Source organism: Galendromus occidentalis, unplaced genomic scaffold (assembly GCF_000255335.2).
Source record: "Galendromus occidentalis unplaced genomic scaffold, Mocc_1.1 scf7180000077538, whole genome shotgun sequence".
NCBI lineage: Eukaryota > Metazoa > Arthropoda > Arachnida > Mesostigmata > Phytoseiidae > Galendromus > Galendromus occidentalis.
The window spans coordinates 355,961-372,569 of record NW_003805526.1 but is presented as its reverse complement, the minus strand read 5'-3'; the positions used below and the strand labels follow the sequence as shown (position 1 = coordinate 372,569).

At 51.2% G+C, this 16,609-nt stretch overlaps 4 protein-coding genes across 4 annotated transcripts; all 4 read right to left on the bottom strand.

Moving 5' to 3' along the window:
- Positions 1-2,139: 2,139 nt before the first annotated feature.
- l(2)37Cb (DEAH-box helicase 16 lethal (2) 37Cb) lies at positions 2,140-7,528 on the bottom strand. Its single transcript, XM_003748606.1, has 8 exons — positions 7,364-7,528; positions 7,102-7,194; positions 6,705-7,007; positions 6,379-6,611; positions 4,073-5,878; positions 3,876-3,956; positions 3,435-3,758; positions 2,140-2,365 (listed from the first exon to the last, which is right to left on the bottom strand). The coding sequence occupies exons 1-8, from the start codon at positions 7,526-7,528 to the stop codon at positions 2,140-2,142; spliced, it is 3,231 nt and encodes a 1,076-aa protein (XP_003748654.1).
- Positions 7,529-8,040: 512 nt separating this feature from the next.
- LOC100903723 (hippocalcin-like protein 4) lies at positions 8,041-9,066 on the bottom strand. Its single transcript, XM_003748605.1, has 4 exons — positions 8,890-9,066; positions 8,452-8,636; positions 8,226-8,366; positions 8,041-8,131 (listed from the first exon to the last, which is right to left on the bottom strand). Exons 1-4 carry the CDS (start codon positions 9,064-9,066, stop codon positions 8,041-8,043), a joined length of 594 nt encoding a protein of 197 aa, XP_003748653.1.
- A 905-nt stretch (positions 9,067-9,971) lies between these two features.
- LOC100902146 (chaperone protein DnaJ) lies at positions 9,972-10,781 on the bottom strand. Its single transcript, XM_003748595.1, has 3 exons — positions 10,568-10,781; positions 10,258-10,454; positions 9,972-10,132 (listed from the first exon to the last, which is right to left on the bottom strand). The coding sequence occupies exons 1-3, from the start codon at positions 10,662-10,664 to the stop codon at positions 10,046-10,048; spliced, it is 381 nt and encodes a 126-aa protein (XP_003748643.1). The 5' UTR covers positions 10,665-10,781; the 3' UTR covers positions 9,972-10,045.
- Positions 10,782-11,632: 851 nt separating this feature from the next.
- On the bottom strand, positions 11,633-16,439 carry LOC100903579 (E3 ubiquitin-protein ligase RFWD3). The gene is made up of 7 exons (XM_003748604.2): positions 16,355-16,439; positions 14,203-14,607; positions 13,898-14,042; positions 13,575-13,776; positions 12,652-13,472; positions 12,236-12,523; positions 11,633-12,066 (listed from the first exon to the last, which is right to left on the bottom strand). The coding sequence occupies exons 2-7, from the start codon at positions 14,515-14,517 to the stop codon at positions 11,855-11,857; spliced, it is 1,983 nt and encodes a 660-aa protein (XP_003748652.1). The 5' UTR covers positions 14,518-14,607; positions 16,355-16,439; the 3' UTR covers positions 11,633-11,854.
- Between the last annotated feature and the right edge of the window lie 170 nt (positions 16,440-16,609).

The window sequence follows — 16,609 nt, the reverse complement described above, 5'->3', positions numbered from 1 at the left end:
CCACCGCATCCGACCGAGCGAAAATACAGCCAACCGAATAAGGGGAACATCTACGTGGAACAACAGAAGCGTCTTATTTTACTTTTGCTCGCCTCGTTTAACGGAAACTTCCGATCGTAGGAAGAAAGTGATCTTTGTTAGTCGGGAAGAGCCAGCTCAAGCATGCACCACCAGCAGGAATCTCCTCGTAATGTCGACGACGATCGGATCGACGAAGAAATCATCAACAAAAATATGTAGTGTTCTCGAGAGTACGAAGATCAGCAGGCGTGACCTTTCGACTGAATATCGGCGAAATTATCCGAAGCACTCGTTGAGCCCATCTTTGATTATTATTTATTGTTATTATTTTTCATAGCTGAGAGCCTATGAGGAATCCGTTCATGCAGCTCGAAAACGGAATAATCCCGGCCCCGTTCCGCGAGCTGCCATCGCCGCCGATACTACCGCCACCTTCAGACCACGAGCACCGGTTGTGATTCACCGGTCGACGCTAAAAAGAAGGTTCGCGGGTAAGCTCTGCGGCACGTCGCACAGCAGGGTACTTCGCGCAGTATTTGGGTGGATAGTCAGCAAGTCAGTGGGCAAGCATTTTGTGCTCGCGTTGCTCAACGCGGTGAAAAAAAAACAACAGGCTTCAAAGAAGGCTTGAGCGTTCGACTGATGATTGGCGGGACTGCAACGGCGGCAGCGGTAGCAATAATTCTGCTGGTGCAAGTGCCGCCGTCGCTCGGTGAGAGGGAGAAACCTGGCTAGATTTCTCTTCCGTTACAACTGTTATAATCGTTCACCGAATTCTTTTCTACGCATACTGGAAGCGACCCGGCACACAATAGCTTCGGCCGCCAGCGATCGATCGATAGATAGATATATAGATTGAATGAACGACGCGTCAGAGCAAGTCGACTCGAATGTGTCGCCGGACTAAACGGTACATCCAATCTGACTAATCACCCTAGATTCGATCCAAAGATCGCGCCGACAGGACAGCTTCGGATCTCTCAGGCACAAGTCGTCTTATCTGAAGGCTCGCTTATCTTACCGTTCGAAATGGCACGGGAGCGCTTCGATAGGGTGGGAATATCCCCTGACTGTGCACGAACTTCAAATCCATAATAATTGTTGCTGGCGGCGGCGGTAAATATAACGCGGTATGAATAAAATGTCGTTATCGATTGCCGCTCCCGAAAGCAACTTCTTCGCTGCTGCTTCGGCGTGCCCGCTCTTACGTTCCCTTTTCTTTACTTAGCGCATAGTGGCCTTGACCCAGACGTATGTGGCGTAAACCAATGTCGTGAAAGTTTTGTTTGGTATCGACAGTTTTTGGGAAATAGCGTCAGCGGCCAAGCCTCCGTCTCATACTGATGGCTAGACGACAGTCAAAGTGAAGCCGGCTGAACTGACCGGTTGTCCGTCTGGCTTTCTTACTGACTGACTGACGAACAGTCGGTCTAAGAAAGAAAAATGACGGACGGTCGGTCAGTCGATCGATCGATCTGATGTCGTTCACTTGCGGGGGTCCGACCCGCTCCACTTTGTCCGCTTAGAGCAGCGAATCTCTCGGATAATCACCAAGCGGCGCTCTCTCTTGACGATAATCTCACCGGACTGAAGCAGTGTGCTGTGGAGGCGAGCAGGAGCAGCGATTTCCGGAGTCGTTCGGGAATGAAAGATCGATCTCAACTCGATTCATGACCCATGAATGATGTCAGCCGATAACGGCCGTGAATTCCTCAATCAATGCATGCACAAGCTGCAGACAGCTCCGCATCACCGGAGGATCAGCCCAGCATTCCATCAAAAGGAAGGCCGTGGAACGGACGATCCTCTCGACACGCGCGCTTCAGAATCCTCTTGTCGGCGCCAAGGCCGAAAGTCCCTTAAGTTTGCTTCCCCGCCTCGACCAGGCTCCATGGAGGACCCCGGGGGCTCAGGACGCTTCAGCTCCTGGAGCTCGATGCTCGGACTTCAAATAAATTGCTCACCTGGGGTTTCACCCCGTTGTGGACTATTGATCCCTGTGCTCCTCGGATGCGCACAATACTTGTCCCGTCACGGACTTCGATCACAGACGACATCGTGACCCAATGTAGGAGTTCGACCACCGAAGTCTGGGAATAGACGGATCACAACTGAAACTCAGCATCGTGTGCCTTCACTGAACATGATGAGGTACTCCGTGATGACAGGAGACTTCAGACTCCGCAACGCCTTCGTTTGAACACAGATGAATTCGCGACTTTGCAGGACCGCGACCGGTACAACTCCAAGTTCAGCGGAGTCGATCGTCTGGAGTTGAAGCCGAAGCGATGCTTTCACGTTCTGTTCCTGGCGCTTCGACGAATGTTGCTTCAGAACATGACATCTGGAATGGCACCGGCGTTCTGACGCCGCTTACATAATAAGGCCGCGTTGTTCCTGCTTTGGACGCTAGGTGCAGTCAGGGAGAGGATTCCCCCGTTTGTAACACGAAACTTGCCTTTCTATCAGGGTCGGCTTGGGAACATTCTCAGGATCAGAGGATTCTATCAGATATTTCGTCCGCTTCTAATCATACATCGCCACCCTTCGTAAAAGTCCCCGACGAACTAGAGGGAGACGTTTCTGTATGAATTACGTAAGACTACATAGAGCCAAGTCGCATCATTGGGCCCCTATCGGATTCTTCCTTGTCTTCTCGATACGGACTCGACAATCGCGCTATACAGCCCTGGAATGCAATCATTAGAGGAAACTTACACTCCTCGTCAATTCTCGGTACAAGGAGTCTAGGATTCACGCGGTGGGCGCACTGTTGGGCTCAGAGCCGAATTGCGGAAAGACGCGAAGTGGGGTAAGGTAAGGTACGAGATATGAGCTCGGCAAAATCTCATTTCTCGACGTTCAGTGCCCGGCTTTCATCTGACATGAGCTTCCCATGGAGGGTGCGCCCGGCCCCTTGAGCTAGGATGCGGCAGAATCTGGGTGCACCGAAAGTTCAACTTCCTATCATTCATCATATTCTCATACGATAGGGGAAAACTCGATTCGACGAGTCCATCGGCATCAGCAAGTTCGAGTTAGCAGCGGACTTGAACTCAAGCGCATGCACATCGGCCTCCGAAGAGTACGACCAGATGTTCGAAGACTATTCGGAAGGACATACAAACGAATAATGGTTCAACTCGATCGCGCTTCCTGAGCTGGGGAATAGTGCGCGCGACACCGCTTCGACGGTGCTCGGCCCAAATATCCAAACGATGTAAGGAAGTTAGGCGATGTTCCTCTTTTTTATGATACTAGCTCGCCTTCGATTGACTCGCTTCAAGCTTTATTCGAGGAGCACACAAATATATACAAAGATCCACAAAACTTTCTGAATTCCAGACCCATAAATCATGTACATTGAATTCTCATCGAGTTTTCCTCCATAAAGTATGTACAATGGCGCCTACTTCCGACGCTTCGGCATTTTTTGCTCCTCCAAATCTTTGGCTCGATAGTAATGCGGAGCAACTTCCAAGAGCCATTTGTTCTCGATGGGAATGATCTGACGCATGTATTCTTTTGTCGTAAACACTAAATCGTGGTAGATAATCCATTTGGGTAAGTCTTCGAAGAGACAGGACGTTGGATGGATCAAAACGGTCTGCTGTTCCTTGATTGTTTTGTAATGTCCTGATTTAGAGAGTCGTACCGTATGATAGAAATATCCCGCGGTGATGGCTTTACGGATAGCGACAGAGTCTCCATTACTGGAGATCAGCGGGACTTCCACTCTGAAACGCCGCGATTCGTACGTCATCAGCCGAACTCCGGATGGATTCTTCTCGAATCGAACTTCAATTTATGTTGAATCATTGAGTGAATTAAAAACAATTCGGTGAAGTACTCACCGTTCCATGAGTCCTTCCAGCTGGTCACGGATATCTCTTGCCCGCCGCATGGACCGATGCTGGATGTAATTCTCATAGCACCTGAAAATTTTGAAATCTCCCTTATCACGGCCACGTTAGAAGCACCCACATGGATATCAGAAGCACAGTATGACCGACGAAACAAAATAGCGAAATCAGATCTCTATCTTCCTCACCACTGCGTTGAGAAGCCCGTCTGGGCCCACTGGTTGTACACCGCGAGTAAAGTCAGATGATCCCCGCCCTCTTGGAAAAAGTTTCTCCGAGCCGTGTCAGCATGAACTCCCTTGTCCTTTGGTTTGTAGAATATTGCAGAATTCACAGACAACATCGCGGCGATTGTAAGAATCTCCTCTGAGCACTTGTATTTCTCACTGGCGAGTATCATTTTCGCCATCATCGGGTCGACCGGAAACTCGGCCATTCGACGTCCGAAGAGCGATAGTTGACCGACGTGATTGATGGCTCCCAAAGCATAGAGTTGCTCGAGAGCGAGGACCAGGGCTTCATGTGCCGGTCGATCGAGGAAATCGAAATTCATCAGATCGTGTATTCCCAGAGATTTGAGCATGAGGACGACATTGCCCAGTTTCACTCTCTGGATTTCAGGAACGGTGTTCTCCTCCAGCTCGTTCTCGTAAGCCCATGACGTGTAGAGACGGAAGCATTTCCCGGCAGCCACTCGTCCAGCACGGCCCGCCCTCTGCTTCGCCGAAGCACGAGAGACCGGGACTACCGTTAGATTGTCCATTCCGGTTCTCGCGTTGTAACTATTCAGTTTACAGAAACCGGGGTCGATAACGTAAATAATTCCGTCGATAGTCAACGAGGTTTCGGCGATGTTCGTCGCTAGCACAACTTTGCGCCCTCCCGGCGGAGTAGGTTCAAAGATTTTGGCTTGCATATCCGATGGTAGGTTAGCATAGATGGGGAGGATCACGAGTTCACGAATTTTCGAGCCTAGCTTCCGCGTCCTTTCCAGGAGCAATTCCTGACACGTTTCGATTTCTTCCTGACCCGTCAGGAAAACCAGGATATCGCCGAGAGGTTGCGTGATGTGAATCTGCAGAACGGTGACGACCGCTGCATCGACATAATCGGGCTCCGGCGCTTTCGTGTAGTAAATGTCGACCGGGAAGCGACGGCCGGGAATTTTGAAGATCGGAGCGTCGTCGAAGAATTCAGAGAATTTCGCGGCGTCCAGCGTCGCGGATGATATGATCAGTTTCAGGTCAGATCGGAACCTCGCTATGTCCTTGACTAATCCGAACAAGATGTCGGTATGGAGCGTCCGCTCGTGAGCTTCATCGATGATAAGACACGAGTAGCTTGCCAGGTCGGGTTCGGCAAGAAACTCCCTGAGGAGCATCCCGTCGGTCATATACTTGATCACTGTGCGTTCAGAGGTGCAGTCCTCGAAACGGATCGAGTAACCGACCTCGTTCCCAAGTTTCACTCCGATTTCTTCAGCCACCCGAGCCGCGACGCTCATGGCTGCGACCCTTCGGGGTTGAGTGCAGCCTATTTTCATCTTCTGTTTCCCCCCTGTGTAGCCGGCTTCGTAGAGATACTGAGGGATCTGCGTCGTCTTCCCCGAGCCGGTTTCACCTTCTACGATCAGGACCTGATGTTCTTCGACGGCTCTCAGGAGCTCGTCCCGGAAGGGATACACTGGCAATGATTTCCGTACTTCTTGAATCGACATTTTCTTCTTCTCTCTTTGTGACAGCTCCGGTTCGGCCGATTCCTGGTTCTTTGAGCCGGCCTCGGTGAACGCTTTCGTGAATTCTATGGGATCGCTGATGACTAGCTTGTACTTCTCATCATAGTTCTCGGCTTGCTGTTTCTTCTTCGCTCCTGAAGTGAATATCGCTTGCGCGAGCCGCTCCTCCTCCCACTTCAGCTGTTCCGAGTTCGGAGCCTTCTCTTTCGTGTCAACTTCAACGTATGTCGATACTTTGTTGTCCTTTGGCATCACGTATCTGGGAAGAGAGGTTACTGAGATTGATGTTCTGAGTTCGCTGAGCTATGATCGGGCTACTACTATTGTATTTCACGGGCATCCCAGAACCGGACCAATCGCAAGCGACCCGTACCTACGAAGAAGTCCTTACAAAGGAAAATATTCTAGACAAGCATCAGGGCATGACTTCGTCGCTCGTTCCTCGATCGATCGACAGCGGATTTCTGAGCCGGCGAGCCGCGCTCTAACCTCTGCGGGAGGGCAGCTCCGGAGAAAATGTGATTTTCTCGGCGCTCCCAGTACGGAATGCATCGGGTACGTCAGACAGGCCGGCTGGCTCAGAATGGTTGCGCCTTCGTGGCTTCATACTTCCGCGGTCGAATCCCCGAAGAGTCCACTGCGGCCAGATCGGAATTTCTCCTCGCGCCGGCGTTGGAAGAATAGCGCAACGCTCCCCGATGTCTCGCATCCACCTCGGTCTCGTGAGAAAACACTCAACTCCTGAGATCCGCATCTCACCTGGAAACTCGCTCCAATTCCTTGGCGCTCTCGTGAGCTTTAGCTATCTCGAGCAGTCTCTTCTTCTCCTCCAACGCGCGCTTCTCCCTCTCCGTGAGTTTCTGATCCCCGAACAAGAACTCCTCGTCCGCGATGTCCTGCTCGAGCAAGACTAATTTGTCTTCTCGACGTTTCTCGAGGTACTGTCGTCGTGAATCGATCCTCAACTTCGGCAGAACTGATTCTCGGTCCTCCTGGAAAAAATTGAATTATTCGGTTAGATGCGGATCTCTAACTCCGAATACCGGCAGACATATATCGTTAGGCATCGATGATATCCTGTTCACCTTCTCGAGTTTGAGTCTCTTCGCTGCCCGTTCGAACGACTTCTTATCGTTGGCAGTAGCAACCTTACGGGTTTTTGCCTTATCCTTTTCGAGGAGCCTCTTCGCGAATGCGTCCCGTTCTTGAAGGTCCCGTAAGCGCTCCGTCTCCTCGTCCTCCTCGTCCTCAGATTCCTCCGGCTTCTTGGGCGTTTTCTTTTCATCTTTTTTCTTGGTTTTCGCGCTCTTCTTTTTCACCACAGGTTTTATGGGGATTTCATCTTCACTGCTCTCCAATAAAGTGTACTCCCTGTTTTTCTGAAGGTACTGCAACGCAGAAACTCGGAAAGTTTTATCACAGCCGGGATGCTCTCACGAGATGAGCTAGGAATCAATCCGACCGAAAAAAGAAATTTCTTACCTGTTGCACTTTCTGTTGATGTAGTGACGTCGCTGATGGACCTCTGGCTCGTCCTGGCACGCGTTCCATCAAAAGGGAGGCGAATCGGCGTACCTGAAGAGTACGTGTTTTAATTCCGCGCGGAAACCCCATCGCGAGTCGCTATTCATCTGTGGGCTATTCAAGTCAGCTATCGATCTGTGGGAATATCTACATCATCGATGAGAATATCTCGAACGCGAGAACTTGACCTCGTGTCTTCATGGCCTGTGCTCGAACGTACCTCAGCAGAACTGGTGTCCAGGGTGTCGGTGTCACGGATACGTTCGAGAAGATCTTCAACGCCATCGGATTTTTTCGCCATCGAAAGAAGAAATTCAGCGGCATTACGGTCGCTCATGCCAAGAACGGAATAGAGCTCATCGTTTACCCACTGGAGATCGGCCATGATTGCGGAAAAGAACGAGGGCCCCCCGGATCCGAATCGGATGATGGGTCGCAACAAGCAGTCACTGCTTGTTATTTATCTCATCAGGTAAATTTCGAAATAATTGACACGGATCGGACTTCAAATCGAATGTCTTGTTTTGTCAACAAGGGCGAACGGGATTCGGCTCGATTCCTCACTCAGTTTCTCGCATACTAGCAGACGACTCGGTGCCGAGAATCTGCTGCAGCGCGCGCGGTTCGCGGGACACGGCGGCAGGAAGACTCAAGCGGTAGAAAGGTCCAAGGCCCCAACGAATGAGCTCCTGGCAGCGAAAGCGGTAGCTGAAGACGAACTCGCGACTCGGAAACGAAAGAGAATGGATCGAAGGCGACCGAGACGGGGCCTCTCAGTGGTATTCGGAGTCTGTGTCGTCCTGGCATCGGGTTAGACACCGAGCCATCACGCGAAGCTCTATAGTACTATAGTGCACCAGATGATTTTTATTCAGCCGAGGAATTCCAATGAGCTCTTCACTGGTATACCCGGATGGGTGCCGCTCTCATCGCATCGTAATTAGAGGCAACTTCTCGAATCTTCTGAGGATTCCTCTTCATCACATCTCTGGAGCGGAAAAAGAGCTCTGGGAGGGGTGTTGTGCATTCTATCGCGAACCGGGAGTAGCTCGCTCATTATTGAGGCTCCCAGTTGAATTCACCTGAATCTGTGTAGATCTACGGTGGCTTTGCGATCGGAGAGGGCGATGAAGGCGTCCTGCAAAGAGCATGGCATGGAAATCTCACCGCGCATCTTCCGCACAGCATCCAACACGGCAGCAAAAGACTTGTAGTCGAAATGGCTGGAAGGAACGGGACCATGAGGAGACTACCTGCATAAATGTGGATAAATAATATTTAATATCTCATCTCAAAGGCATTCCTGACTCTTGTCTGTTGGAGAGTAGCTGGAACGCCATTTTGATCTTCTCTTCAATGGTCCCGACAATAGAGATCGATAAGAACCCGGCGAGTCTCCTAAACGTGACCACCCGCTCATCGGTCTCGGCGAGGAAGTTGAAGATGATTTTCATAAGATCTTCAGGTTGGGAATGATCGCCTCCGAGAAGAATCTGAAATTCAAAAATCGTCGGGAACGATCGCTGTGCATAAGACCCGCCAGAGATATTTCGATTATTCGATGGATTTAATCGATCATAATTATTGGTAGAACCCGGTACTTGAAAACTGAGACTCAAGATTTCCGGACGGTCCCTCAGATCAATGCCCGAGGGCCCAAGGGAGAGCTTGATCGGAATCGCACTCGTCACTCTAGACTCTAGGCCCAAGGCGATTTCGCCTCGGATATTTCCATGAGCTCCGTACCTTGCATCCAATATCAACGAATGCCTCCTCACGAGCGACTCCCTCAGGGAAGAGAGTTATGAACTCTTTGTACCAACCCTGGAGAACATTGTGATTGAGTTTTGTATCCTCGATCAAATCAACCAATGCGTTCTCACTCAGGCTGGGGGTCCTGATTTTTCTCATACAGCTGCCCATGTTGAGCCTGACGGGGTCTCCGGCCGAACCAAGTCACACACGTGCCCTTTTAATATAATTTACGCGAAGCGCTACGAGTCGCTTCATAATCAGAAAAGGAGGAAGTGTGGAAATTCTGAATTCAGTCAGCAAAAAATGTACAATCCTGCGTGCGTCATTGAATGGAATTCATATTTGCCTATCAGGGAGCTCCCTAACCGAGTCAGAGATGATTTTTAGAAATTAATGATGCCCGATGCCCCACCTGAATTGAATAGATATCGCTGGTCCAAATGGAGGGACTCGCGCCTTTGTTTGAAATAAGCGTCAGCAAATAAAGATATCCTCAGGCAGAGGCGCTGGGCTCCCGAATGGAAGTCGAGGGGGGAATCCGCGGCACAAGACATTCCAGGCGTTCCCGTGCGTTCCCGTCCAAGAAATGTCCAATCCACAACCTACTGAACTGTATCGGACGTATTTCGATGCAAGAAGTTCACACGTCTAGGACCGAATCGGTGGAGGTGATGGCTGACCCTCTGTTCGACCCGGAGCTGCTTGCGCACGGCTCCGGTCAGAGCTGTGCGCCGCGCCGAGCATTGCAAGTTCCATAGACTCAATGCTTAAGCGCCCCGGCGCGCCATGGTGCCATGCGCCGCGCGCCGCATTCTGGATACGGCGCACAGCACTGGCTTCGGTACGTGAAGATGAATTATGCGATATCCGACTCAATTCCACGAATGCCTAAAAATCTGATCGCGGTCCGGAGAGTGGATGGTTAGGCAGCCGACGAGACAGCTCCAACAAGCTGGGAAACTCGAGCAGATCGACTATTCGCGAAGACCTGTTCCAAGAGGGCATATTTATTCCGGTTATAAACAGACGATCGCAATCCTCGAGGGCGGGTGGTGGGAGTACTGGCATGTTTCGGGAGAGACTTGAGTCGAGTAGAATCTCCCCATCTTTTCGACTCTCGGTGTCTCTGGGTGAGGAAGTTCGACAATTATAGCCAATCTACAAGACCGAGAAAGACTTCTGAGGCGACTTCGAATACATCATCCAGGACATCGATGAGAACGCCAAGTAAACCCTGGAATCGAGAATAGACTTTCATTCACTCACAGAGAAAAAATGAGATTCATCACTCATAGGTTGGATACGAAGTCAAACACCTTCTGTCTCTCAGAGCCAAGACTGACGACGCAAGGAGCTTACCATGTCGAGGTCTGACAGGCCAGGATCTGCGGGAGCGCTCCTCCAGCTCGGCTCTTGTTCCGTGGAATGCCGTGCGGCAGCGATCGCGAGGCTCTCATCATACCGTGCGCGAGTGTCAGGATCCGAGAGTACCTGGTACGCCAAACTAATCGACTTGAACACTTCGGTTGCGTGCTCTTCCCCACCGGCGTGTTTATCTGAAAGTCCGGCGATCTTAATTCCGTTGAAATGAGCAGCACTGGAGCGAAAGCGGCTTTTCAAGCCGAATCCGGGCATTCCAGAGCCCAGCGACGAGCCCCCGCAGGCTCACCTGGATGCCACTTGCGAGCTTGTCTATGGTATGCCGATCTTAGGTCTGGGCCACTGACATTACGATCGACACACAAAATCGCGTAGTGAGATCCCATAGCACGGCGCTCCCGTCTCGAGTTAGAGCGTCGATGCAAACCATAAGCTACTACCGGAACGAAATTCGAGTTCGCTCCTCGATTCCTCGAAGAAGCTTCAACGCGGGAAAATGTGCGAATAACGGTTCTCTGAAAAGTCCGAGCAGACGATTCTACGACGAGCGCGGGGAGATACTCGATTTCGAATATCGGATTTGGGGCCCAGGAGCTCGAAGTCTGGAAGATGGTTGACCATCCGCGAATCTGGAGCCTTCCAGCGGCGGCTGATTGATACGGATCCCCGAAATGGAGGGACCGATCTTGGGAGCAGCCGCCCGCGCCGCTGTAGAATCCGGTCGAGCACAGATTTCGATTTCGAGGATCCCCGGAAGATAATCAAAACGGGGTGATCGGTAGCGGCACAGAATGGAATCATCGACACAATTGGATCGGTGGCAAGCGGGCGCTCGATGCAGGAATCAGTGGCCCCGATAGTCCAATTACAGGTTCCGCCTCATCGAGCATCGCGGTCTTGTCGGAGCACCTTCACTTCATCCGGCTTTCCCTCGTCGCTCTTACTCCTCTCATGCACCTCGTGACCTATTGACGGAACGCATTCTTCACAAAGTCTCTACACGTTCCCGAGAGCGGGTGACTCGAGCCAGGTGCAAGATATAATCATGGGTGTGTGCAACTGCAACGATGAGTTGTGGAAGTTAGCCCTTGCTGGTGCTGCCACGAACGACGTCGCCTACGGAGCGTATATTCCGCCGAAGAGCCCAGAGAGGAGATCCCTTTGGTCGGAGTACGATAACGGGTGAGTAGGACAACATACATAGCGAGGTTTCCAGCTTTCAGCTCGAGGTATCTATGGAGGCGAGCTACCTAGAAACAGGGGACCCCTTATTCGCGTGAAAGGCCGGTGGGAAATTGAAACCAGAATCCAGTTTTATTGATTCCGCGCTAAAAGACCCCCTCAATGCGGGGAATATTCGGAAGTCGACCAATGGAAATGCAAAGATGTTCAGGAAAACAATCGCTTTTTTCAACTGTTCCAGACGTCACAAGATGTCAATTCTGAGGAATCCATGACGATGCAAAGAATTTGTGGTTCATTTCGTGAACTGACGATGGAGCTCGATGATAAACGACATGTTTTTTGGTCTCGATTGCGGATATATCACTTCAACATTGGCATCAGTTCATTGAGCTCAATGATAAATCGAAAGCCCATACAGGGACAATCCGAGAAGGGCGAATTGAGATCTTCCAGGCAACCTTATTTTCGCAACTTGTGTCATTTGTTCATGCTGGGGATCGCGTGTTTCCAAGATATGACGGAGGCCGCCGTCGGCGCAGGAATAAATTTGAATCGATTTTCCCCGATCGTCCAAACAGCAGGCCCACGCCTCATCCGCTGGAGCTGAAACCGAGACAAGAAAATGAGTGTGAAATCCTGATGCGTATCGATTCATTTCTGAAAATCGCCACCGCTACGGAGCTCTCCCGGCCCATGTCAGCCCGGGAAATAATAGGCGCTTGATAGCATAACGTATGGGGGTCGGTTATCGGCCCTCAGAAAGCGAACTCACTTCGACAAACTATTGGTCTTGATATCACCGAAGCGGAACCGCCGGATCTGAAGTTTTTCCGGAACGTTGGCGTTATCTCATTTCCCTGAGCCGTGAGCTTCCAGATCTCATTTAGAACAGTGCTGCTGCGCTGACGGCTGCTCACTAGCACCGAAGAGCTCTGTTTGTCGAAGAACAATGAAAAACAGTGACCCGACACCGGGAAATCTCGAGCGGTGTAGCCCGTTTCGTCTTGCGAATCCTCTTTGTATATGCGGATCGAGCAGCGAGCTTGCGGACTTAAGATGCCTGTGGGGTAAGCGAACGTTAAACGAACGCGAACGCAAGGGGAGAGACGGTTCGAGGCCCCCGATGGGATCGTTTGTCTGTGACGCGGCGAAGGCTATGCATGAATCGCTGTGTTAGAATTCGCTTGCCTGTTATTTTAGAGCCTAGGTTGCTGACTTCGAATGCTCTTAACGAGACGACCGGACATCTGTTCGCCTGGTTCCTCAGAACATGAACGGGTTCGGATGGCATGCGAGTGTCGTACTCATTAATGGCGCCCGACGCTAATCCTAGGAAGAAGTTTGTCTGATTGCTCTTGCTCCAGCAGCAAGACCAGACCTTCGACTCCGCTTGGATTGTCTGAACGTTGCTGAAGTTGAAGTGGTTGACATCGGTGATCCGCGCCGTGTTGTCGAAGGAAGCCGTAAGCAGCCACGGATACACAGGGGACGGGTGGAAGCCAAGATCCTTGATCTCCTGTCTGTGTATGATCTTCGCTCGGCGGGAGCTCTTCAGGTCGTAGAGGGAACACATCTCCACGCCATAGCCGTCGAACAAGCCACCCGAAGGCTTCATCGATACCGCCACTAAATCGAGACTTTCCCCACCAACGGCCATGTATTTGCAGTGACCACTGAGACGCGTGAACGAAGACTCACTGGGGAACGTGAACTTCGGATAGGCTTCCGCCGAATACGGCGTTCTGACTTGAATACCTTTCTCTAAGGCTCGGAGTCTATCTGACAACGTTTTGTTTTCTGCTTTGAGAGACCCGAGCTGAAGCTCCATTTCGCGCATTATCGATCTCTGTTGTGCGGTGGCCGTGCGCAGATCGAGCACTTCTCTTTTCGCTTCGGCGAGCTCGTACGAAGAACCGAGTCGGAAACAATCCAAGAATACTACTCGGATGTCGGTCGATTTGGCACGCCGATTACACAGCGGACAAGACTGTTTGACTGTTTGCAACCACCTGCAAGAAAGGAGTTTATTATTGAAGGATAGCTTGGACACAGACGGCGAATGCTTCACGAACGGGGAACAAGATGGCTGCTCAATTGATTCCGAGACGAACTTTTTGACACAGCTCTCTCCGAACGGATGCCCGCATTTCAGGGCGACGAGTCTGTGTTCCCCTCCTTCATCGATATCCTCAAGGCACACTGAGCACGCCGCGATTCTGGACTGCTCTTCCTCCTCCTCTTTTTTCGCTTCCGCGGCTTCTTCCTGGCCCTCTTTTGAACTACTCGGCTCATCACAACTCCTTTTCGCAGAACCTTGGGAGAACGATCAGGATTGAGTCGAAATCAATGAGTTGAAATTCCCTTCATTCCACAGTATTCGCCTACACCCTCGATATCAGTTCCCGTTAGAGACTGAATTCGTCAGAAAACTCACTACTGCATTCTGGGAATTCGAGCTTCCGCTTCATTTTCTGTTCTTCTCCCAAACGATGCCACATCCGTCGTTGCTCATCGTTATCCTCGTCACTTGATGCGTCGACGGTTTCGTCGCCGTTGGCGCTCATCTGATCGTTGGAGGTCTGAACGGAATAAGAGAAGGAGCGTTAGAAGTTTTCACACTCGCGGGAAATATTCATTGCGTAGGACCATTCGAACTCGATTTTCGAGCGGAAAGGGACCAATTTCCAGCAAATGTCTCACCAAAAGGGTGTGAATTTCTTGCAAAACGGGAACATGTACCGGAGACAAGAGGTGCGGCAACCAGTCTACTTGATTGGAGCCTTCATCGAACACACTGGACGGGGGACTAGAGAAGGAGCGTCCGGAAAACGGCGAACCGCGAGCGCTCCCGTCTGTCGCTGCTAGAGAGTATGCGGTGTATCTCTCGTATGGAGCTTCCTCGCTTGGGTCGACACTTCGAACGGTTGGTGTCGAAACTGAGGAAAATGTGGATTGTCTCGATTCGTCCGAGTCGATCTCTTCAGCATCCGAACCGAAAACTGCGTAGGAATCCAGGGCGGCGTGATTGTTATCCCTGTCGAGGTATGCATCCATGCCTCGTCCTCCACCTGAGCAAAGGGATCGATTTGCCCTAGGCAGTCAGGTTTCCCCTTCGGTTTTAAAATCCTGGATGCGTTTCAGAGCCTGCAGCATGAAAGAAAAAAACTTTGAATTATCTCCTCTCCTCTATGACTTTATACTCCGGAGTTATACTGAGGGTCAATCAGGCTCCGAAAGTTCTGAATGCCCCCATTCAGCTAGATGGGAAGTTCCCAATGAATCGTGTCCGAGATTTCAACTCGCAATATTCTCAACATCGGCACATGCAAGTTACGCCGATGTACATGGTGTTTGAGCAAGAGATATAGGCTCGAGGTCGCCCAAAAACTTCAATACGGTCGAAAGCGATGCCGAGCCTTCGCATGGGGGCATACTTAGGGGCAATCGGGTCGAGATGGGCGCCATGTCCCATCATCGCGCTCTCAATCAACCAACCTCCACGACGGAGCATCCTCTCGCGATGAGCTTGATTTAGTAACGTGTTTATTTGAATATAGTGAGGATTGATCTCGATGACGCTGGCACCTCGAGCCTCGTAAGAACTCGTAGGGCTCGTAGATCGTTCGTCAACTATCTGTATCAGATTGATACGCTTCGAGATGGGCTGGAGCTCTGCGTCGTCTTCGAGTAAGCGTTTGCGACCACAATTCTCTCTGCCGGCCATCAGTAGCGACCGTTCACGGCGAGAACCGAGTCATCAGCATCTTAATCGGAGACCTCATTCGGGATTCTCGGGATTTCACATGAAGCGACCGCAACGGAAGCCAGTTGTCGAAATGTCTCAACGATCTTCTTCTCGAGTGGTGCAAGCGTCTGCAATTACAGCTGTAGTGAATCCGAAAGTTCTGATTGAGTCCCGAGAGGTTTGTTCATCGCCTTCTGGGAACCGTCAAGCAGAAAACACCTCGTCAAATTCATCCGAGCGCCGAACCAACCTGTTGGTTTTGCTCCTCTGAAGCGAGGGAATCCGAAACTGGAATCCTTCGCGTCTCGTCAAACGCAGCGAATATCACTGTTACGTTTGTTTACCAACCGTCATGTCCCTTCAGACGACGACAGAATTGTTGTGGAGATGATGATCGCGACGACAGGGAGCGCGCGAGAATTCGAATGCGGATTCTCGCGACCACTCGTATTCAGCCTCGCGATTAAGGGGGATCCTCCGATTTAGGTCCAGGGTGATTTTACTTCAGCTTAGCGAAGTTCCGAGTCCCTGGAGCAGCGAACCCGGTCCGGAGTCGGCTGCACTCGATCTCTGAACCTCGAACGGTGTCATGGTTCGACCCCCGTGCCGGACGATGACCGGGGTGCCGGAGGTACAACAGCGACACCCACGACGGCGATTGACTCGGAATAGCGGGACACCGCTCAAGTCGAACCGTTTTCGAGCGCGGAGATCATCGGTCACACTGAATCGATCGGGGTTCATTCTCAGGAGAATGAGCCGATTTTTGAAGCTGTCCACCTCCAGCTGGAGGAGCCAAAACCGAAATATTTTTCGAGCGAGAAAACGCGCCATTATTCCACAAGCTGAACGTTACCGCGAGTATCCTTCGGAGCCCCAGTTTGTTTATCTCGAAGTCAAGCCGGGATTGTCTCGCACTCGAGCTGGCCTAATCTCATCTCAGATGGATTGAGAAGATTCACTCTCACTGTGACCGATTCATTGGTCGAAAGTAGGTATGCCAATGAAATTGCCTGAGCCCAATGTTGGCAGCCTCGAGCTCACAGAGCAAGGAGTCCAGATTTCGAGCATTCGAAGCCGAGCACTGTGCAGGGGGATCTACTGTATTTCGGTATCAGAGACGCCGGAAGCTGAAGTTCCACTCACCGCTTAGAGCGTCACCGGAGAAGCAGCCTCTGGTAGTTCGATAGATTCCCCTGCGATGAATCTCCGTGGTAGTGGAAACTAGAGTGCACTCGACACGACACCGGACCTTGCTGTTGGAATCGAAGGATCACAAGCGATTGAAACCTTCCAATCTAAGAGACGGACTCGAGATTCGACTGAAGCGCATCGAGAGGGCCGGCAGCGCGCCTCTGAAGCTTTTCAAACGCAGCGCCACCTCTGCGACAGTGGCGACCT